The sequence below is a fragment of the Plasmodium relictum genome (genome assembly GCF_900005765.1).
Source record: "Plasmodium relictum strain SGS1 genome assembly, chromosome: 13".
Lineage (NCBI taxonomy): Eukaryota > Apicomplexa > Aconoidasida > Haemosporida > Plasmodiidae > Plasmodium > Plasmodium relictum.
Genome location: NC_041691.1, coordinates 225,785 through 251,290, shown reverse-complemented (window position 1 = coordinate 251,290; position 25,506 = coordinate 225,785). Strand labels below are relative to the sequence as shown.

General features: G+C 19.0%; 5 protein-coding genes across 5 annotated transcripts; 3 read left to right on the top strand and 2 right to left on the bottom strand.

The window, feature by feature from the left end:
* Positions 1-202: 202 nt before the first annotated feature.
* Positions 203-8,038, top strand: PRELSG_1305800 (conserved Plasmodium protein, unknown function; the record flags this gene model as incomplete). Its single annotated transcript, XM_028678575.1, has 3 exons — positions 203-854; positions 1,037-1,089; positions 1,379-8,038. 3 exons carry the CDS (start codon positions 203-205, stop codon positions 8,036-8,038), a joined length of 7,365 nt encoding a protein of 2,454 aa, XP_028535707.1.
* Positions 8,039-9,247: 1,209 nt separating this feature from the next.
* Positions 9,248-11,595, bottom strand: PRELSG_1305700 (conserved Plasmodium protein, unknown function; the record flags this gene model as incomplete). The annotated part of the gene is made up of 4 exons (XM_028678574.1): positions 9,248-10,894; positions 11,032-11,244; positions 11,356-11,418; positions 11,494-11,595. The coding sequence occupies 4 exons, from the start codon at positions 11,593-11,595 to the stop codon at positions 9,248-9,250; spliced, it is 2,025 nt and encodes a 674-aa protein (XP_028535706.1).
* Positions 11,596-12,247: 652 nt separating this feature from the next.
* PRELSG_1305600 (conserved Plasmodium protein, unknown function) lies at positions 12,248-14,275 on the bottom strand (the record flags this gene model as incomplete). Its single annotated transcript, XM_028678573.1, has 1 exon — positions 12,248-14,275. One exon carries the CDS (start codon positions 14,273-14,275, stop codon positions 12,248-12,250), a length of 2,028 nt encoding a protein of 675 aa, XP_028535705.1.
* Positions 14,276-18,675: 4,400 nt separating this feature from the next.
* On the top strand, positions 18,676-20,124 carry PRELSG_1305500 (eukaryotic translation initiation factor 5, putative; the record flags this gene model as incomplete). Its single annotated transcript, XM_028678572.1, has 1 exon — positions 18,676-20,124. The coding sequence occupies one exon, from the start codon at positions 18,676-18,678 to the stop codon at positions 20,122-20,124; it is 1,449 nt and encodes a 482-aa protein (XP_028535704.1).
* A 1,156-nt stretch (positions 20,125-21,280) lies between these two features.
* On the top strand, positions 21,281-25,444 carry PRELSG_1305400 (DNA-directed RNA polymerase III subunit, putative; the record flags this gene model as incomplete). The annotated part of the gene is made up of 1 exon (XM_028678571.1): positions 21,281-25,444. One exon carries the CDS (start codon positions 21,281-21,283, stop codon positions 25,442-25,444), a length of 4,164 nt encoding a protein of 1,387 aa, XP_028535703.1.
* Between the last annotated feature and the right edge of the window lie 62 nt (positions 25,445-25,506).

The window sequence follows — 25,506 nt, the reverse complement described above, 5'->3', positions numbered from 1 at the left end:
TTTGATACATATACTTTTTAAGTAAAATTAAATTACAATATATTTAAGTATCAACAAATTTTAAAGAAAAAAAATATTAAACAAGTAACAACTAATATGATATGAAATCATATTTTTTTTTTTCCTCTTTTTTTATATTTAAAACATTAAAATATATTTGACTAAATCATATTATAGATTAAAAAGTAATACAATAAAAATAATGAAAACGTCTAGTAGTATAAATTCATTTAACTTACATGAAAATGAGATAAAATTGTTACAAAAAAATAAAATATCTATTGACTGTATAAAAAATAAATACAAAAATAGCAAAAATTTAAATTATATTGACAGAGTTAAAAATTATAAAGAAGAGAAAAAAGAAGAAAAAGTTAAAGAAGAAACTGATATAGAAACTGAGGTAGAAAAAGAAAAAAAAATAGTAAATAGTGATAACGTAATTTTAAGTGAGAACAACCTTAATAAACCTATAGAATATTCTATAAACAATGAAAATAGTTTTATCGACAAATATAAAAATACAAATACAAAAGATATAGATTCAAATAATGCAGTTAGACATGATATAAATAATACATCGTTAAAAAACAAGTTAAAAAACGTTAACAAAGATAGTAAATTCACAACAAATAAAAATTATGATTTAATAAATAATGCAAAAAATAAAGAATACTCTATCTTTAAAAATGATAATAGTAGTAGTATTAATGATAAACATAATATTAATACATTAAGCAGAAATTATAATGATAACAATAGTTCTAAGAGAAAGTTTTATACACTTGAAAAATTAAATAAAAATAGGCATGCAAATTTAGAAATGTATGAATCAGTGTATAACTCTAATAAAAGTAGGCAATTTTAGATTATTTCATGTTTTTAAATTTATAAATAAATAAAAATATAGTTAAATAAAGTTATATATATAAAATAAAGTTCTTTCATTTTATTTTCTCTCCTAAATATATATAGTGAGAATATATATATTGATTCTTATTACATTAAATTTTCTTTTTTTTCTTTATTTATTTAGAACACACCCTCAGGAGACAGAATTCAGAAAATATTCATAGTTCTTCTAGCACGGTAATTGGCTTTTTATTATAAATATCTTTATTAATTTTCATGATGATATTGCTATTATTATCATTCTTTTATTATTAATAAAATATTTAAAATTATTAAATTGTTAATTATACGTATAAATTTATTAACCCATTACTGTTATATAATTTTTATTAAATATAAACATATTTACTATTTTCATTAAGAAATGTCTATTATCCCTAGTATATTTATCAATATTAAACATATAACTCTTTTTTTTTGTTATTATATATTTTGTTTTATTTTATTTTTAATTTTTAATTTTTAGAATTCTAAAGAAAAATATAATGGCAATAATATTCCCAAAGATAGTGATAATATAAATAAAGAAGAAAAGAAAATGAATAACTATGAATTATACAAAAATAATATGAATAATGGAGATTATTTAAGTAATTTAAAAGGAGCTAATATTAAAAACATGTTCTTTCGGAGCGACGATAAAAATAACAGTGATGAAAATAAAGAAAAAAATTTTCCATATGGTAATAGAAATTATAAAGACAATATAAATAATCATGAAAATTTATATAAAGGTAATATTAGATATAATTCTACAACAACTAGTGAATTTCCAAGAAATAATAACACAAATAAAATAGATGTAAATTTGTTATATAATAATGATATAGAACAATTGAATACTAATGCATCTGTTTATAATGATACAAATAAATTAAATGATTTACAAGAGAAATATAAAAATAATTTCTTTTTTGAAAAAGGTTACACGAATTTAAATGATGCCAAAGAAAAAGAAAACAATAAAATAAAAAATGATACTATATTCTCTAATAATGTAATGTATAATGAAAATAATTCAAAAAATGAATTGAGAAGTAATTTTATAAACAGTTTAATAAATAATAGGAACATGAAGGAAAATTTTATAAACGAAAAAAAAAATTCAAATGAAAAAGAATTAGACATGTATAACAAATTAAATTATAACAATGATACAAATAAGTCTGATAGCGCAAATGATATGAATAATAAAAAGAAAAAAATTTTGGAAAATTTAATGAATATAAATAAAAACAATGATGAAGATAAAAGTTTAACTGGTTTTAATTTTAATAATATAAAAAATAATTATATGGATAATTTTTATAAAAATAAAAATGCAATAAATATGGAATATAAAAATTCTCATAAACGTTCTAGTTCAAGCAATGTAAATTTAGGAAAGCACGATATAGAAAAATATAATAATTATTTAAACTATGTGGATGATACGGAAACTAAATTAACTTATAAAGAAAGAGAACCGATAAATATTTTAGGTTATGAAAAATATTTACAGTTAAGAAATGACAATAATGATAATTTTTACAAAAATAAAATAAATAATTTAAACATTAATGATTTAAATAAGAATAGTTATAATAGCGCTTTAATTAATAATAATACAACATCGAAAAATAACAATGATTTAACAAACATAGGAAATATTGATTTGAATGAATTAAAAAAAAAGCATATAAATAATTATAATAATTCAGAAAAAGAAACAAAAAATTTAAGTAAAAAAGAGACATTTTTTGATGATAAAAATGAGAATTATAATCTTAATATTATAAATGAAAAAAATAATATTCAACCTCTAATAAGTAATTATGAAGATTTATTTTCTTTTGACAAAAATATAAGAAAAAAAAATGATTTTAAAAATATTGTATGTGTATGTCAAGCAAGTAAGCAGATGGCTCGACTGCAAATTCATATGGAAGAGAATAGACAAATGCTAGAAACGGAAAAAAATCTATTAAAGAAAAGAAAGGATAATTTTGAAAAGAAAGTAGAAATGTTAGCAGAGAAAGAAAAAGAAGTTGAAAAAATTCATTTGCAAATTAAAGAAAAAGAGATGACAGTAGAAAAAAAAAAAAGTGAAATTGAAGAAAAGGAAAAATATGTAAATGCTATTAAAAATAAATATGACAACGCTCAGAAGGAACTTTTAGATAAAATGAACGAATGTATTACTATTGAAAATAAATGTAAAAGTAAATTATATGAATACGATGAAAAATTTGGCCAATTTAATAAGAAAATAAAGGAAATGGAAGAAAGAGAAAAAGAAATAGAAAACGAAAGGAAAAATATAGAAAGGAAAGAAAAAATGTTAAATAATAATAAAAAAGAATTAGAAGAAGAAAAACTAGTAATTATGAAAGAAAAGAATGAACTTGAAATGTTAAAAAAAGAATTAGAATCTTTAGAAAAAGAAAAAAAGAAAATCATTGAAAGCGAATATAATAATTTGCAAAATAGGGAAGAAGAAATAAGAAGAAATGAACGAAATAATCTTATTAAAGAAAAAGAATTAAAAAGTAAAATTGATAGGTATAATGATTTAATTGATGAACTGAATAAAAATAAGAAGGAGCTTGAAAAGGATAAAATTAAATTATTTGATGATTTGCAAGAAGAAAGATTAAAATACTTGAATGATAAAAAGCAATTTCAGATAGAAATGGAGCATGAAAAAAATAATTTAAAAAAGGAAAAGGAAAACGAAGTAAATTATATGAAGGAAGAATTAAAAAAAGAAAGGGTTTTAATGCTTGAAGATATAGAAAGAATGAAATTAATTATGTTAGAAGACATAGAAAATAGGAAAAATTTAATGTTAGAAAATATTGAAAAAGAAAAGAAAGCATTAAAAGAAGAACTAGAAAATGAAAAAACAATAATGAAAAAAAATTTAGAGGAAGAGAAAGAAAAATTTAAAAATTTAGTTGAACAAAAGTACAAAGAAAATTATGAAAATGATAAATCTTTATTAGAAAAAAAATATGAAGAGGAAAATAACAAATTACATAATGAAATTGGAAGTGAAAAAAAAAAACTAATTAAAGATAGAGATAATTTTGAGCAACAAAAAAAAATATACGAAGAAGAATTTAGAAACAAATGTGAAAAGTACGAAAACAGTATTCAAAAAAAATATGAAATATTGGAAGATGATAAAAATAAAATGAAATACCTTATAATGAAAGAACAAGAAGAATTAGAAAATTATAAGAAGACTGTTTATTTAGATATAGAAGAAGAAAAAGAGAAATTGTATGTTCAGCAAGAAAAGTTAAATTTAGAAAAAGAAAATTTATTAGTTGAGAAGGAACAAATTGAAATAGAATTAAAAAATTATAAGAACTTCAAAGAAAAAGAAGAAAACGATATAAAAATTCGTATTATAAATTTATCACAGCAACAAGAAGATTTAAATAAAGAGAAAGAAAATTTAGAAAAAGAAAAAGAAGAGTTAGAAAAGAAAAAATATGATTTAGATGAAAAAGAAGAAAGTTTAAATAATGACAAAAATCAAATAGAAGAATCACGTAAAATATTTGATGAACAATTAGAAAAAATTAAAAAAAATAAGGAGGAATTATTAAATTATGATAAAGAATTGAAAACAAGAGAAATAAATTTAATTGAAAAAGAAAAAGAATATAATAAAAAAGAAGATGATTCAAATAAGAAAAGAGAGTCATTAAATATATTTGATAATGAACTTAAAGAATACAGTGCAAAGTTGCAAGCTAGAGAAAAGAAACTTAGAGAAAAAAAAAATGAATTACAAAAGGTTAAAGATCAACTAGTTAATTACAAAAATAGTTTAAAGCAAAAAGAATTACAATTTCAAATGATGGAAAAGCGAGAAAAGGAGTTATTGGATGAGCAAACTTTAATTCAAATTGATAGAAATAGCTTAGAAGCAGAAAAGAAGCAATTTATCTTAATGAAGGAAAAACATGAAAAAGACACTGAATTTATACAAGAACAATTAAAATTATTACATGAACAGTTAAAAAATAAAGAAAAATCTCTTAAAGAGAAAGAGAATGAAATAAATTTACTAAATAAATTGCAAGATTGCAGAAATAAAGGGGGAAAGGGAACTATAATATCATTAAAAAATCTAGATAATAAAATGCTAAGCTCAAATATATCTAGAGCGAGTCATTCTAGAAATAAAGTAAAAGTTAAAATTATTGGAAAAAATAAGCTAGATGTAATAAAAAGAAGGAATAGGAAAAAAAGTATAAATTTTAATTACAATAATCTTGAAATTAATAATAGTATTCAATATATAGATAGCATGATAAATGAGAATTTCAAAAATAAAGCTTTTTTAAAATATAATAATGATAATTTAGTATTGTCAGATGCAAACTTTTCAACTGATAAAGTGAACAATGAAACATACAATCGTTCACCAACTAAAATAAATAATACATCGGAACCTAAATACTTGAATGATAAAGCATCAAGCTATAATGATAATTCAGAAAAAATAAATGGGATATATAATACAAATGATAAAAATAATTATAATAATAATATTTCAAATAATTCCAGGAAAAATTTAATGGATTATGCAATTAATGCAAATAATGATTCAGGAAATACTATTACTACTACTAATAATAATAATGAAAATAATTCAAACAGGAGCTATATGAATAGGAATAATAATGATGGTATGAAAGATCATTGCAATAATAATAAGGATACTAATAATTATAAAAATAATTTTAATGATTTAAATGACAAATCTAGAAATAACTTTGAGAATAATTCATACAAGCAAATTCAAAAGTACAGTATGAACAATGATGATTTTTCAAAAAATAAAAATTTTATGAATGAAATCTCTATTGAAAATATGACAAATTATAATAAAAGAGAAAATAATAATAACGATGTAAATGAATATTTAAATAATTATAATAATGAAAATGATAATAGAAATTATAATGTACATAATAATAGAAACGATAAAAAAAATATAGAAAACGTTATTTCATACAATAATAACACAAATGAAAAAAAAAATAGCAATTTAATTATATTGAATAACAATAGTAATAATGAGTATAATTATTCAAATAATATTAAAAGCATAAATAGCTATGAGAACGATTTTCGAGAAGAAATAAATATTCCATATCATGATGAAAATAAGGATAATAAAAAATATAATAGACAAAATAAAGAGTATATAAATAATAATAAAAAAAATGACTTTAGTTCTAATAATTTATATAATAATAGTTATAATATAAATAATTTAAGTACCAATATTAAAATGGGTAATAGTAATTTTGATACGTCAAGTTTAAAAAATAATTCAGGTAGTGATTTTAAAGAAAAAAAGGAGCATGAAAATAACATGTTATCATCATTAAATGTAAATAATTTAATAGAATCCGATATAATTGATATAAAAAGCAATTATGAATACTATGCTGACAAGCAAAATAATAAATACGACGATATGAAATCAGTGAATCCTGATCAAAAAGATAAAGCAATGTTAGAATATGATCATTTTATAGAAAATGACATAGATCATGATGTTTTATCTATAGATAATATAAATAAGAACATTAATTATATTAATAATAATGTAGATAATATAAATAATAATATAAATAACATAAAAGATAATATTCATAAAATAAATAGCAATGTGCATAACAATGATATTCCTAATAAGAGCAATGATAATGATAAAATATTAAAGAAAAATAAAAAAAATGAAGCATCTTTGAATAAAATTGATAATTTAGTAAATAAAAATATGCAATCAATAAATCATTTATCATCATTAATACAAAACACAAAAAATAAAAATATTCCATTAAATCAGTTAAATAACAATTTTAAGAATTACAATTCATTAAAAATGAACAAAAAAAATAATAATGATAATTTTTTTAATGGTGATGATTCATTAAAAAAGGAAAGCAATTTTAATGAATTTTTAGAGGATATAAATTCTGAAAAGTATTTCAATTCTAAACTGAGTCAAAAATTAGATGATAACTTTTATTATAATATTGATAAATCTTTGCAAAATAAAAATTTAACAGATACATATGAATATAAGGATATATGCGATAATAAAGAAATTGACATAAATAATGAAATAAATATGCAGTTAATAAATCATAATAACAAAAATAATAATTTAAATATTTCTCCAATGCCTTTACGTGGAAATAATATGAAAATAATACAAGAATCAGGATATAATAGTGACAGTAATGTTTTAAGTAATCATAGTTATATGATAAATGAAGATGATAATTCTAAGAAAATTAATTCAAAAGTTATTAATTATGATAATGAAAACAAGTTTAAAACGCGTAACAATAGTAGTAATATTTATTATAATAGTAACAATCCTCATATTTATAAAAATAATATAATGCATAACATAAAAAATAAAAATTCAAAATTTATAAATGACAAAATTACTAAATACCAAAATGAAACTAAAGAGCCATTATATGAAGATATCATAACAAATCATGAACATGTGAAAAATAACAGAGATAAAAGTATAAATGAAAATCATAACAAAATAGCATATCTTAAAAAAGCAAATCTAAACAATGTAACACCTCTAAAGGAAACAGACAAAACAAATTTAAAAAATCAAGATAATAACAGTTACTTCAATAAAAATAACAATACAGATAACAAAAATACAAAAAATAATTTGACAAATTTTCAAATGAATACTCAAAATTTAACAAATGAAAATAATAATATAGGTGTAAATGATTATAGTAATAATAATAAATTGCCTAATAGGTTAGAACAAAATATAAATAAAAACATAAATATGACAAGAATAAAAGGTTTTATGAAAGGAATACAAAATAACAAAGAATTATATAATAATAATTATGTAAGTGAAAATGCAAATTTAAAAAATCAAAAAAATAGAAACAATAATGAATATAATAATTACAATAAGCAAGTTACTAATTATGATAAGTTTACAAATTCTAAAAATATCCCACATAACAACCAAGGAAATAATAACAATATAATAGAGCAACTAGATAAAACTTTATTAAATAAATCAATTATGATGAATAAAAATAAAAAAAAAATTCAGAAAAAATAATGCTTTTAATGTTATAATATTAGTATGTGATTATAATGTATAATACAAAATTTGAAATATGAGATATGAGAAATATAACGAAAATAATGATAAAAATAAAAAATTTTTAAAATAATTTTTCAAAAAAAGAAAATAGTGTAGTATATAAATAATATGCATTAATTTTTTTTTTTTTTAAATATTAAAAAATACTGGAAAATATTTAAAAAAAGAAAAAAAGTTTAAATTAATATAAATAATAATAGTTTAATTTTTTAATATTTATTAAAAAGTTTTTTTTTTAAATACAAATTATCAAAAAAAAATAAAATAAAATATATTTTTTTTTTTTCAATCTAAAGGTTTACACAATGTACAAGAAAATTATAATAATATAATAAACATAAAAAATAATACTTTGATAATAATATTTTAAAAGTATAAATTAAAAGATTTTAATAAAAATAATAATTTCATATACTTAAATCAATTATTTCTTGAGTCCTCATTAATGAAAAAAAAAAAATAGAAATAATAAATGTGTATGAATAATATTTTTTTAAGTAATAATTATTTTTGTTTTTATTTTCTTTTTATTATTTTGTCTTTTTTCTTTTTTCTTTTTTCTTTTTTCTTTTCCCTTTTTCCTTTTTTTTTTTTTTTTAATATGACTTGTAAACTTATTAAATATATGCAATATATTTTAATTTCAATTATATATTTCTTTTCATATATGTAATATTTTAATAAAAATAAATATATCAATATTTGCTAATACAAACTAAGGGATACTGAAGATTTTTAATAGATATTATAAAAAGGTGGAATTTTATTATTTATTTATTAAGAATAGTTTTTCCTAATAGTGTAAAATGTAAATTTCTTTTTACTTTATAATTATACATTTATATAAGAGAGTATGTTTTTTGTATTTATCATTTTTTTTTTTTTTTCATTTTTTATAACATAATTTATTTATATATACACATTTTTTTATAAAAATACTGAAATATATATATATATATATATATGTATTTTAATTACTAATTTATTTCTATTTTTTTAGTTATTTTAAACTCATTTTTAAGAATATGTAAAATTATATTACTATAAAATGACATATATATTTTTTAAGTAATTAATACCTTTATTTTTCATACATTCTTTTTAAGCTATGCAGAATCAATTTTTTTTCTGAAAATTTCTTTTATTCTTACGTTTTAAAATTTTTTAAGTGTTATTACTTTTTTTTATATGATGACTCATGTAATTAATTAATTCTTGAATATTTTTTAGTTCAGATTTTTTTCTATCATTAGTTTTAAATGAATCTTTTTTTTCTATGTTATTTTCAATGCACATGAAATTATTACTGTTTTCCATATTTATTATATTCACTTGTTCTTCTGCATAATCTTCAAGTGTATTCATTTTTTCAATTTGTACGCTATTTTCATTTTTATAATTATTAAAATTTTGAAATTCTTTTGATTCACTTCCTTTGCTTTCATTCAGATTGTTTATATATTTATATTCATCACAATCTTTGCTGTATTCTTTCAAAAAATTATTTGTTTCTTCTTCATGTGAAATATTTAATTCAATATTTTCAGGCATACTGTTATTTCTTATAATATCATTTTTATATAAGGTATCTTCTTTTAATATATCGTATTCAATTTTAATTTTGCTTTCATCAAAATTAGCATTATTTAATATGTTATCTTCTTCAAGAATTATATCTTCCTTTTCATTATCATTTGTCTCATAATTTCCACTGAAATAACTAGATATATTAAAAATTATATTATTTTCTATTACTTCATCTAATTCTTCATTTTCATTTCTTTCATTTTCTTCATTATCTTTTTTTTTTGTATATATATTGCTTTCCTCTATATCTTTATTTATTTGATCATTTAAGATATTTGAATCAAATGTAGTTGTATAATTTTCTATACTTTCATCATTATATAAGATTTCTTTATCTCCATTTTCATTTTTTATGTATTCATAATTATTGCTTGAAATAAAACAATTTAAAATATCATTTTCTTTTTCTTTTTGTTTATGAATTATATATTCTTTTTTCTTGTTTTCATTTATTTCTTCATTAATGTTCTCATCTTCATTTTTATTGTCATCGTATACATTTATATATTTTTTTATATCTTCTGTTTTACTATAATTAATTTCTTTTTTTTTTCTTTCATTTTTCTTCATATAATTTTCTTTCCACTTTTTAGAATCATCATTATTTTCTTCCTTATATTCAAAAAATGTATCTTTTATTTCTTCCCCGTTTTCTTCTTTTTTTTCATTTTGTTCTTTTTCTTCGGCTTTCACTTGTTCCTTTTCATAAGAATTTTTTCTTTTAAAATCAAACTCTTTTTTATTTTTCTCTATATATACTTCTATTTCTGGTTCTATCTTCTCCTCTTTTTCTTTTTCCTTTTCTTGTTCTCTGTATTCATAGTAATTTTCTGGATAATCACTTCCCACATTTGTATTTTCTTTTTTATCAATATTTTTTTCATAATTCTTAGCTGAACCATCACAAGTTTCATTAAGAGAATCAACATATTCATTGAAGTACGGAACGACATTATTTATCTTTGAAAATTTCTCATTTGGATAATTTTCCTTTTTTGATTTACACAAATAATTATTACTATTACTATATGTATACATGTCTGTATCAAGATCATCATGTATAATACTTTCATAAATCTCATTTATATTTATATTACATAAATTATCTATATCTATATTTTTTTTATTATTATATTTTTCTGTATTATTGACTCTTTTTTTTTTATTATATTTTTCTAATGGCTTATTAATATTTTGATCAGAAAACATCATATATGCATGCTCCTTTAATAAATGAAAATTACAAAGAATGAAAATGTTAATGTAGATAAAAATAATAAATTTTTAGAAATAAGACAAAATAAATAAATAAATATAAATATTAATGTAAATTTTTTATTTATTCATTTATTTCAGTATACATGTAATTTAATCACGTGCTTTTCTTTTTCATCAATTTCTTCTTTTTTTAATAACAAATTTTTGAATACTTTATATATACATTGATAATATTCTTGTTCATATAAAAATATATCTGTAAAATAGCTATTATAAAGTTCCTTCTTTCTCTCTAATGATTTCAATTCTAGTTCTTTTTTTTTATTGAACTCTTTGTATAGTTCTTCTTTTTCTTTCTAAAAATATATATATATAGAAATGAACAAATCAGTTAAAAAATAAAATATATTTTATTTTATTTTATTTTTTTTGTGTTATATATAATTAATGCTAGTTTTATTTTTTACATTAAGTAAATATTTATCAACATAATATGCTTTGCTTTTTTTTTCAAAAGACAACTTCAATTCCTACAAATTTAGATAAAGTATTAATTGAATTGTCTTAATCTTTAATTTAGAACATACTAAAAAAATATTTTTTACATTTTTAAAATCTTTCAACTTTTTTAGTTTTTTTTTATATTTATCTATTATATAGGAACATTTTATTTGAATTAATTGATCAGAACTATACTTTAGTGGCATCTTTTCTTTTTCTTTTGTTCAATTTTTTTAAACTTCTTTATTTCATTAAATTATATATTTAAAGTTTTTATATTTTTTTATGCTAATTTTATAGGTAATTATTTGGTACATTAAACGCGTATAATGGCAATTGCAAGTTATTACAAAAGTATATTAAAAAAAATGTGATTATAAATATATATATATATCTTATAAAATATGTCTTTATTATAAAATAAAGTATAAAACAGAAAAAATTAAATATAAAAAGAATTTATAGTAATTTCGTTTTTTTTTTTTTTTTATAGTATTTTTTATTAAATGATAAAATAAATATTTTAATTTTTAATATCTATACTATACATATTTTATATAATTCATATTTGCACAATTTTTATGTAAATTTTTCTAACTATTATTTTATTAAATATATGTTTTTTGTTTTTCTATCACAAATTAACAATTATAATTTAAAAAAAAAAAAAAAAAAAAATAGACAATGAAATTGAAATAAAATAAAACATAGAAAAAATTGAAAGTTTTTAATTATTAATAATTATATAAAAAGTGATGCATATAATAATAATAATAATACTTTATATGGAAATAAAAAAAAAAAAAAAAGAGTATTATAGTAATTTTTTCTTAAATTTAAGTTTTACTTTTTTTCTTTTTAATATCTTTTAGGTATGCATTTAATAAAGTTATTAATTATATTATCAGCATACGAATTATTACTAATAATGGTTTTATTAACTTGATAAAATGCCATAAAAAAGTTGTATCTACTCATTTTTAATTCATAACTATTATTTTGAAAGTTTCCTAATAAACTTTTTATTAGCCATTGTTCTTTTAAAAGTAAATCACATATATCATAATTAATCATTATTTCTAACAAATTATAAATATTTATCTGGACTATCATGTCTTCAATCTCTTTCAAGATTGATATTACCTTCTCAAAAAGAATATTATGAATTAAATCTTTTAACCATCCATATTCCTTAGAATTAGAAGGTATTATTCTTAACCATATATTTATTGAATGTCTTAAAACATTTACATGAGAATGTGAAGTTATTTTTTCAATAGAAATTAAATGAATATTTGGATTTAATTTCAAAAGAATTTCACATGATTCTTTAATTGAAAAGAAGTAACCAAATGATTTAATTCCAACAATTAATTTTTCAACATTCATGCTAGAGTCACATAAAAATTTAATTATAGTTTTCATTAATATATTAGAATGAGCATTTAAAATAAAATTTAAAACTAATGAATTTATTTTAGAATAAGAAATTATAGAATTCAAAATATTTAAATGCAAAATATCTTCATCCGATTTTTTAAGGTCATTTAAAACTATACGTAAAAAATGTATGTTTTCACTTATTGTATCACAGTAATGTATATTTTTAATTAATTTAGAGAATATTTCTAATACATTTATTTTTAATAATAAATCATCTTTTAAATAAATCATATGCAAGTATTTATATATATTAATTTTCGTAATTTTACAAATTTCATTTAATTTTAAACAATATTTATTCATTATTTCGCTTACGCACTTCTGATTAATAAAGGAAATATCATCAAAAGAACAATTTTCGTAATCACTTTCAAATGAAAGATTTTCTAAATTTTTATCATCTTCAAATGTAATAGACAAATGAGTTGAATCCAATTTATCACCCTTTAAAAAATTTATATTTTCATTACTGTAACAATTTTTTTTATTTATTTGAAATATATTACAAATTGCTTCATTATTTATATTCATGTTATCAGCAATAAAATCCAACAATCTTAAACGTTGAATATTATCTGATTTTTCAAGAGATTTTTTAAGTTTTTTTAAAAAATAAAAATCAAATATGTCATTTACCTGTTTATTTTCTTTAACTAAAATTAGTATAATTTCATTTGCTCGATTAAATGAACAAAGAGATTTACTAAATATGCATATTTTTATCATTTTTAAATGAATTTTATCACAATATTCTCTATCTTCTACTATATACCTTTTTATATTTTTCAATGTAAATATTTGAACATATATATTTTGAATATATAATGCCCTTAGCAATATATGATTAATATTTTTATTAGAAAAAATTAACTTCCTTCCTAAACTTAAATTAAAAATACTTCTTATAATGAATGCAATCATTATTAATGTGATTTGATGCATTTGATTTTTTTCTAAGCGTAATTCAAAAATTTTGTAATATTGTTGTTCTTTTTCAACTTTCAAATTTTGTAAAATTTCGTTTATATCAATTTTACTGGAGTCTTCTATTTCATTTTTTGCGTAAGAAGATTTTAAAATATTATTTAAATCTTGAAATGTTTTTTCTATTTTCTCTTCAAAATTTTCTTCAGTAATATATGGATCAAAATAATTAAGTATTTCTTCGGAATCGTATGTCTTTTGTTTCATATGTATATTGTTTTGATCTAACAAGTAATTATTTAAATTTTTAATTTCATCATCACTTTTTAAATAATCACTTTCTATTTCATACTTATCAAAATGTTCATTTCCACTAAGCAAATTGGAATAATGGCTATAAGAGAATATTAAATCTTCTATTTTCATTTCTTTTTGTAAAGACACTAACAATTCATTTGTAAAAACCTTGTTATAATAAAATTTTACATCATTTAACTCTAAAATAGTGTTTTTATCCATATTTGTAAAAATTTTGTAATAAAATAATTAAATAATAAATTGTACCATATAAAGATATATCTATAAATATATTTAAAAAGAAAGAATTTATTTCTAAAAAAGAATTTTCACTAAAAAAATATCTTAACAGAAAATTGAAAATTTTAATATATACTACATATATTAATGGCCTAATGCTAAAAAAATTAAAAAAAAAAATTATTTTTTCATTATATTTTATTACAACTGTGCTAATGGCAATTTTAAGTTACGAATATATTTATATATTTTTATTTTCTTAATTAGAAAAAAAAATTTAATTATTTTTACTTAATTTAAAATTTTACTTCTCACATGTAATAAATTATAATTTTTTAATAGAAATGTGCTTTTTCTTTTTTTTTCTCCTTTTTTTGAACTATGAAACTTCAATGTTACTTATTTTTATTGAAAAGGAAGAAAAAAAAAAAAAAATTCTTTATAATGTTATAAATATATATTAAAAACTTCATTTTCAGTAATTAAAAAAAATGTTATTTAATTATTTTTAAATAATAAAAAATTTTTAAATTTTGATATTTTTATTTAACAAAAAATTTTAAAGTATAATTTATATTTTAAGTTTTAGGTTTTTCTTTAATAAAAGTTTCACTTTAGTGCTAACACATTATAGCCCCTTATATGGAATATTCACTAAGATAACACCAAAATTGTTATAAACTATTACAAGAAAAAACATTTACTAATTTTAGGAAACTTAACAAATAAAAGAACAAAAAAAAAGACGTTTATCTTTAATAAATATATCTATAGAGAATTGCAAAAATGAAGAAATAAAGTTGGAAATGTTAATTTTTCATTATCATGACTCAAGTCATATTTAAGTGCATTTCATAATTTTAATGGTATAAAAGAAATTATAAAAAAAAAAATCGAATTAATTATTCATTCCTTTTGGATTGTTAATAACATTGATCATATTTAAATAAATCTGTATAAAAAAAGGAAAATCTTAAAATATAAAAATATTATTAAATATTTATATATATCGATCAATAAAATAAAATATATCCTAATAATACATCCTAAAATTTAATAAAAAGTAATTCTCTATGTTTAATAATAAATTATCTCTTTTAATTTTTTTTTCTTTTGAAACAATTTTATTATTAATGAAAAAAGGCACTAAAAAAAAAAAAATTAAAAAGAGAAATTAATTATTTAATCTACTCTAAGGTGTATGAAAAACACAAATTAAGGATATAAAAAAGTGTATATTTTTTAAACATTTAATTTCATTTACGTTTATGTATGCTACAAAAACATATTTATAAATTTGGTTACGAAATTAAATTGATAATATATAGAAATAAAAAAATATATTTTTTTTTTTTATATACTTAATAAGAAACAAAACTAGAATCATATGCATGTACATAAAAGAAAAATGCTCATGCAGAATTAACTTTACATAAAAATATATAAAAAACCAAATAAAGTATGACAAAAAAAAAATAAAATAAAATAAAATAAAATAAATGTAAATATCAAAAGATAAAGTAATATAAGTAAAAATATATAAAAACATTCAATCATTTACATAAATAAATATATATGTTTATGAAAGAATAATTATAAAAGTAGTAAGTACACAAAAAAACATTTTTTTTTAAATTTTAATTTTAATGAAATTTTTATTATAAAAAAAAATTTATAGAAGTTAAAAATTAAATAAATACATTATATATAAAAGTTTCCTAAAAAGTTATAGATTTATATATGTTTGTACATACTGGAATTTTACTTTTATAAGAATATTTTTGAGATATAATTTTGTGTAAATATATATATATATTATATATATATATTTCATTTTTATTGAAATAATAAAAAAAAGGTAAAAAAGGAATGTTTATATTTTATAATACAACTTATATGCATTGTAAGAGTAAATCAATGAAGGCTTTGAAAAGTGAAAATAAATATGATTATAAATATATTTATTATGCGAATGATAATAACGTAATAAATAAAGAATGTAAATATCCATTTAGGCAATTTATAGATGACATATAATAGTATTTAAATTCCTTTTAAAAATTGAAAGATTATATATATATATATATATATATATATATATATATATATATTACGTAAAATATTGTATATTTTTTATATATATATTTGTATTTATGTTCTTGATTAATTTATAATATAACTTTTTATGAAAATAAATCAAATTTTAAAAGTTCATTTACATGTTGATACAATATAAGCAATTATTTTTTACTAAATTTATGTAAAAGTGAAAATTATTATAGTTTCTATATAAATGTATCAATATGAAATATAATTTTTATTATATATATTTTATATGTATTATTTTTCTTTTTACTAGTTTTATTTTTTCTGTTTATACAGCAATATAAAGTATTATGCTTATATCGTAATTTTTAATAAGTATAATTGACTTTATTATTTTTTTTTTAATATTTAATATGCTTATGCATAAATTAAAAAAAATATTTTATAATTTAACTGATTATGATACTTATATAAAATATTGAGCAAATAATGACTTTTTTAAAAAATAAAGAAAAAGTATTTTATGAATATTAGAGTGAAGAAATCTCATAATATATTTATTAAAATATAAAATGTATTTTTTTTTTATACAATTGGAATCATTTATATAAATTATTTGAAGAATTTTTATAAGGTAATGAATGAAATTATATATAAAAATCATTATATATATTGATAATTATTTAGGAAAAATTATGCTGATTTGACAAGTAAGAGATAAAAATTATATATATATATATATATAATATAGCATTATAAAATTTGCTATAACAGAATGATATGAGGAAAAGTTTTCAACTTAGAAAAGTATTAAGGAGTAATTAAAATATATATATATGTATATTTAAAATAAAAAAAAGTAGAAAAATTTTAGTCATATATTTTATAATTCAAAACTAGGAGTTTTCCATATAAAACCAGTTAATTTTAAACTCATTTTATATAATTTAAGTGGAGTGAATGATACATTTTTCTATGTATATTCAGGGTATTGTAAGAAAAATATGCTTTTTGTTTTTCACGTAATTAGGAATTTTAAAATTTTATTGTGTTTTAAAAAGATAATTTTAATTTTGTATACATTATTATTATTACTTATTTTTTTTTTTATTTTAATAATATTATACTGATCAATATAAATATATGTTTGTATATATGAATAAATGAATTTAAATATATTTATCAAAACATTGTTTTATTATTTTGTATTATTTTAAAATAGTTATTTTTATCTTTAAATTATTTCAAATTAATTTTATAATTATAAATATGTCTGTATATTTTTTTTTCAAAAATTCATGAGAAAATATAAAAATATTATTTATATATAGTAAAATTGATAATAATATTATATGGTATATAATAAACTGATTATATTTTGTGAAATATATAAAATATAGTTTTGACAAGTAATAATTTGTTGGCTTATTACTAACAATGTTTTTAATAGATATTGAAATGAGAATATGATACATTGATATTAAAATATATTTATAATATTATAAAAAAAGGTATAGTTAATGTTTTATATGCATGTATAGATAAATAATATATATATATATAATTAATAAGTATGCAACTATGAAAATTACTAAAATATGTAACTTTATAGAAAGTTTTTTTTTTTTATGAGATTTATTTATATTGCAAAATATTTTTATATATATTTTAAAAACTATTTAATAGTTACCTATTTTATATATATCAATATGTATTATTATTTAAAAATTAAAAAAATAAAGGCATATGAAAACAACTTATAAATTTTATATTTATGATAGTTTATTACATATTACCAATTGCTGTTTCATAAGTTTAATTTTAATATTTTTCATGAATCAAATTTATGGATTTATGAAAATATTTTTTAACAACATAATATTTTATAAAAGTAAAAATTATTTATAAGTAAATCATATTGTCAAATAAAAAACGAAAAAATTTTTTTTTAAAATTGTATAACGTTTAAATATATGGTATTTATAAAAATTATAATATTTACATAGTTTTATTAATTTTTTCATTTTGAAGTTTATATATTATACATATTTTATAATATATTTTGTTGTAAATATTAATAACTATGATGTGTTAAAAAGAAATTTTAAAATATTTATATATACATAAATATATATATATAATTATAGAGATAATACAAAAAAAAAAAAAATAAATAAGAGTAAACGGAAAGATATAAAGTGAAATTCAAAAAGAAAGTGAAAACAAAAAAGAAGAAACATATATTACAGATAAATAAATTTGTATATATAGAGGGAAAATAAAAATAAAAAGATTTAAAAAAAAAAAAAATTATATACATATATATATATATTAAAATGTCATATATAAATATTCCTAGGGATCGAAATGATCCTAATTATAGATATAAAATGCCCAAATTAATTTCTAAGATTGAAGGAAGAGGGAATGGAATAAGAACTAACATTTCTAATATGGGAGAAATAGCTAGATCCTTAAAGCGACCACCTATGTATCCAACCAAATTTTTTGGTTGTGAATTAGGAACAATGGTAAAATTTGAAGAAAATGAAGAAAAAGCTATAGTTAATGGGGCACATAAAGAAAAAGATTTGGTTAATATCTTAGATAAATTTATTGAAATGTATGTTCTTTGTCCTCATTGTTTATTACCTGAAACAGATATTATTGTTAAAAAAGGTTTCTTAATTTGTAAGTGTAATGCCTGTGGAAATATAGGAGAGCTAAATAATTCCCATAAAATTGCTACTTATATGATAAAAAATCCTCCGTTAATTAGTACTGTAGGAAATAAAAAAAAGAAGATTAAAGAAAAGAAAATGGAAAAAAATGGAAAAAATAAAAATGAGAAAATCGAAAAAAATGAAGAAAATAAAAATGGGATAAATTCAGGAGCAGACATTGAAGGATCTGAAGAGTTAGACACTGATAAAAGCAATCAGAATACTAAAAAGGAAAAGAAAAATAAGAAAAAAGATAAAAAAAAGAAAGTAGAAGATAATTTTGTTTTAGAAAAAGAAGCATTAAATTTTGAAAGTCCTGAAATAAAAGAAGTTATAGATAGATTAAGAAGTTTATTTGTATCTAACCCTAAAATTAGTGATAATACATTTTCGGAAGAACTAAGAGTTTTACAGGTATCACAATGTTTTGATTCCAAATGTAGAATTTTTATTTGTCTATGTTCATTATTTGAAGACAAAATAACCAAAGAATTGTTAGAAAAAAATATAAAATATGTAAAAAAAATTAATGATACATCAGTAACTATTAAGGATATTTTTCTTGCCTTAGAATATTATGTGAATAAAGTAGCTGTTAACTCTATCAGCATTTATCCATATATATTACAAGTTTTATATAACAACGACATCTTTGAGAGTAAAGATATTATTAAAAGATATGAAAATGATAATGAAACCCAAGAAAAAAACAATGGAAATGATGATGGAAATAAAATTTATGATGAATGCTACAATAAATGTAAAAATATGGCTAAACATTTTGTTAGTTGGCTAAAAGAAAATGATTCCGATACAGAGTCAGAAGAAGAAGATAACGTAAACAATAGTACTAATAAAAATAATGTTGTCAGTTATAAAGTGAAATCTTTACGTAATAATGAAGGAAAAAGTAATGAGGAAAGTAATAATTGCATAAATGAAAATGAAAAGGTTTTTGAAGATTCTAAAAGTGAAAAATGTGATGACGAAATATTTTTAGATGCAAAAGATGGTATAAATTATACAGGCGATGAAGAAGAAATTGATATTGATGCCATATAATTGTATGCATATATATTAAATTTTAATTTCTATTTTTTTTTTTATCTAAAATTTTTATGTAATATCTTTTTTTTTTTTTTAAAAAAAAAGATTTATAAAATTGAATAATATTTTATGCTTAAAATATATTTATTATACTACAAAAAAAAAAAGAAAAAAAAATTAAAAATAATGAAATTATAGGAAAAGTAAATTTATTGAAGTATATAAAGTTATTAATAATGTAATTCAGCTAATATTTTTGATTAATTAAAAGTTTTAAATATTTTATTATAATTATAAAAAATGTGTACTTTTTCTTTTTTTTTATTTTTTAAACTTGATGAAATAAAAAAAAAAATTTTTATTTCAAAATAAATTTAATCGTTTAAAAAAAATGAAATAACTTATATAAAAATGTAGTAAAATTCTGTTTCTATATTCAAAGTAATATTCTTTTTTTAGTTAGATGAAAAAATTATAAATTTTACTTTATATAATTTATTTACTTTGATAACTTTTAAGGAAAAGATTAATATTATAAAATATTTTTTTAAGAAAAATAAAAAAAAAATATCCTTTAAGAAAAAAAAAAAAGATTTTATTATTAATGAAAATATGACAATATAGAATATTTTTATACATGAAAAATAAACAACATCTAATTTATAAGGCACTATTCATTATATTCTTTTACATATATTTTTTTTTAATTTAAAAAAAAAAAAAAATTGAACTTTTTAAAATGAAAAAATATAATTTAATTATAAAAAGAATTAAAAATATTATAGAAATTGTATTAGTTAAAAACTTTGTTTACTTTTTTTTTTTCTGTTTTTAAAAATTTTTTTTTTTGTAAAGGACAAAAATTTAATACAGTTTCAATATATATAACTATAAAAATAATAGAATTTCTATGTATGAATGTGAATATATTATAAAAAAAAAAAAAAAAACAAAAAAAAGCTAAAGTATTTATGTAAAAATTTTTTTTTCAATATGATTAAAAATATGAATAGGCATGTACATAATTTTAATATATTATAATAAAGTTTACAAAGGTGATTAAAAAGTTTAAAGAATCAATAAAATAATAAATTAATTGTAAAAGAAATTTGAGCATACATACAAGGTTAATCTTCATTTTCTTTTTATGCTAAGAGATAAATGAATTATTATGAAAGGGGTAATAAAAATAAAAGCAAAAAAAAAGCATCCAAAACTTGAAGATGTGAATGACAAAGAATTACATGAATTTAAGGAGATTGAAAAAGAAAATGAAAAAGAATTGAACGATTTTAAAATAAAAGAAAATGAAGATGAAAAAAAGTTAAATACTTATATAATAAAAAGTGAGAATGAAAAAAGAATAAATGATTTTAAAATAGATGAGGATAAAAATGAAAAAGAATTAAAACATTTTAAAATAAAAATTGATAAAAATGAAAAAAAAATAAAAGAAAATAACATTAAGAAAAATGAGAATGAAAAAAAATTAAATCAATTTAAAATGAATATAAAAGATCAAGATAATATAAATCTATATGATAATAACCTTAACAATGATTATAATAATGATAGTAAAAGTATGTTTTACGATAAAATAAATAACAGTAATTCAAAGTACACATTTTTAAAAGAAAATGTGAATTGTAAAATTGAAAAAGAAATAATAAATGATAAAAAATATAATTTAAATAATTATGATGATGAACATTTTTCAGGACTTGTTGTTAAAAGTAAAATGCATGAAAAAAAAATATATGAAAATTCTAAAAATGTAAATAATTTAAATGAGAAATGGAAATTATTACCTGCATATTTAAAAGTAAAAGGTTTAGTCAAACAACATATTGAATCTTATAATTATTTTATAAAAAGTGAAATAAAAACGATAATGAATGCAACTACAAATAAAATTATAAAGTCAGATATTGATGAACATTTTTATGTAGAATTTCTGGATATTAATGTTGGAATCCCATCAATAGAAGAAAATATGATTGAAACTAATTTAACCCCTCAAATTTGCAGGCAGAGGGACTTAACATACTCTGCCCCTATATACGTAGATGTTGAATATGTGAAAGGAAATAGTATAATTACGAAAAATAATGTAGAAATAGGTAGGTTACCTGTGATGTTAAGAAGTGATATATGTGTATTAAATAATAAAAATGAAGAAGAATTGATGAAACTAGGTGAGTGCCCATATGATCCAGGTGGATATTTTATAGTTAAAGGAACAGAAAGAGTTTTATTAATGCAAGAACAATTATCAAAAAATAGGATTATTGTAGAAATGGATATTAAGCACAATATATGTGCAACTATAACTTCTACTACAGCAGAATCAAAAAGTAGATGTGCTATTGTTTATAAAAATAACAAATTATATTTAAAACATAACTCATTTATTGATGATATTGGTGTTTGTATTATACTAAGGGCAATGGGATATGAAAGTGACCAAGAAATATTTCAAATGATAGGATCTCAAGGAAAATATTTAAATGGGATTTTATTATCATTATATGAATTATATACTGAAAATATTAAAACTAATTTAGATGCTTTGCTATACATAGGAAAGAAAATTAGGCCAAGGTTGTTAGCCAAAGGATTTTTCAGTTCAATGAAAGAAAAGCAAGTTAAAAATGAAAAAGACATAATTGAAGAAGGTCTGGACTTCTTAAGTAGAGTTTTATTATCTCATATTCAACAAAAGAGTAAATATGATTTTCGTAATAAAGCTAGATGTATATGCTTAATGATTAGAAGAGTTTTAGATAGTGCTAATAATAAAAATGAAATAGATGACAAAGATTATTACGGGAATAAAAGATTAGAGTTAGCAGGTCAATTGATATCTTTATTATTTGAAGATTTGTATAAAAGATTTTATTTTACTTTAAAAAAGCAAATTGATCAAACACTAAGTAAATATATGCAAAGCAATTATAATTCCAAATTAAAAAATAATGGAAATATTAATGACAATTATCCGGATGTTTTTAGAAACTTACCCAAAGACATAATAACAAGAGGAATGCAAACAGCTATATCTACAGGTAATTGGAATATTAAAAGATTTAAAATGGAAAAAAGTGGAGTTTCTCAAGTTTTATCTCGTTTATCTTTTATTGCTTGTATTGGAATGATGACAAGATTAAATTCTCAATTTGAAAAAGGAAGAAAAGTCAGTGGGCCCAGAGCTTTGCAACCTTCTCAATGGGGAGTTTTGTGTCCATGTGATACCCCGGAAGGTGAATCTTGCGGTTTAGTTAAGAACTTAGCATTAATGACTCATGTTACAAATGATAATGAAAATAACGAGAATTTAATTGAAATATTATATACATTAGGTGTAGAAGATAGTGATAGTCTAACAGGGGAAGAAATTTATAAAGAAGGAGTATTTTTTGTTATTTTAAATGGTATATTTTTAGGAGTTCATAAAAGACCTAAAAAATTTATGAAAAGAATAAGATATTTAAGAAGATATGGAAAAATAGGGCAATTTGTTTCTATATATGATAATTTTTTACATAACGCTATATATATATCAACAGATGGAGGAAGACTATGTAGACCTTTAATTATTGTAGAGAACGGGAAATCAAAATTATTGCCAGAACACATTAAATCTTTAGAGGATGGAAAAATCAATTTTTTTGATTTATTAAAAAGTTCAGTAATTGAATGGATTGATGTTAATGAACAAAATAATTTATTAATAGCTCTAAATGAATCGGATATAACATCAAGCACTACTCATTTAGAAATAGATCCATTAACTATTTTAGGAGTTGTAGCTGGTTTAATTCCTTATCCTAATCATAACCAAAGTCCTAGAAATACCTATCAATGTGCTATGGGAAAACAAGCTATTGGTGCAATTGGTTATAATCAGTTTGTTAGGTGTGACACATTACTATATTTACTAGTGTATCCTCAAAAGCCATTGGTTAAATCAAAAACAATTGAGTTTATTAATTTTGAAAAATTGCCAGCAGGACAAAATGCAATAGTCGCTGTTATGAGTTTTTGTGGTTATGATATTGAAGATGCCATTGTTATGAATAAGTCTTCTATTGATAGAGGTTTTGGTAGATGTATGTCTCTAAGAAAGCATTCTGTTGAATTAAAAAAATATTTCAATGGATCTAATGATATTGTTTTACCTTCTCCATTAGTAATTAATAAGTTGCAGCAACAAAAACAAGAGCAGCAACAGCAATTAGAAAAAAACAAAGACATATCTTCGAAAACAGAAAATATAAAAGGGAACAATACGAAAAGTATGTTAAATATAAATAAGGATGATTTTAAAAATAATACAAATAAAGAGATTAAAAAATATCATTCCTTAGATATGGATGGTGTTGCTTCTATTGGATATTTAATAAAAGAAGGACAAGTGTATGTTAATAAATTTTCACCAAAGAATATAAAAGATCATGTTAAAGATATAGGAAAGATAGACATAAATGATTTTAAATTAAATGAAACTAAATATAAAAGCGTTTATCCTTCGTATATAGATAAAATTATTTTTACAGAAAACTCAGAGGGGTTAAAAATATACAAAATTATTATGCGCCAAACAAGATTACCTGAACTAGGTGATAAATTTAGCTCAAGACATGGGCAAAAAGGAGTAGTTGGTTTACTAGTAAATCAAGAAGATATGCCATTTACTGAATCAGGTATATGCCCAGATTTAATTATGAATCCTCACGGTTTTCCTTCTAGAATGACAGTAGGAAAACTTCTTGAACTCGTTGCCTCAAAATCAGCAGTGATGGATGGAGAATTTAAATATGGTTCTATTTTTAGTGGTACACCGTTTGAACAAGTAGCTAAAATTTTATTTAAATATGGATTTAACTGTTCAAGCAAAGAGCTGTTATATTCAGGATTAACAGGAGAACCATTAGAAACTTACATTTTTATGGGACCAATATATTATCAAAAGTTAAAACATATGGTTCAAGACAAAATTCATGCTAGAGCAAGAGGGCCTAGGCAATTGTTAACAAGACAGCCTACTGAAGGAAGATCAAAAGAAGGTGGATTAAGATTAGGAGAAATGGAAAGAGATTGTTTAATTGCTTATGGAGTTAGCAATTTATTGCTAGAAAGATTAATGTTAAGTAGTGATGTATGTGATGTTTATATTTGTGAAGGGTGTGGTATGATGGGATATGATTTATATTGCACTTTTTGCAAGAAATGTGACAAAAACGTTGTAGTTAAAATGCCTTATGCTTGCAAATTGCTTTTTCAAGAACTACAAACAATGAATGTATTTCCAAAAATAATAGTGAAAGAGTCATAGCTTTTTTTTTTTTTTTTTTTTTTTTTTTTCAAAAAAGCAAAAAAAAAAAAAAAAAAAAATTA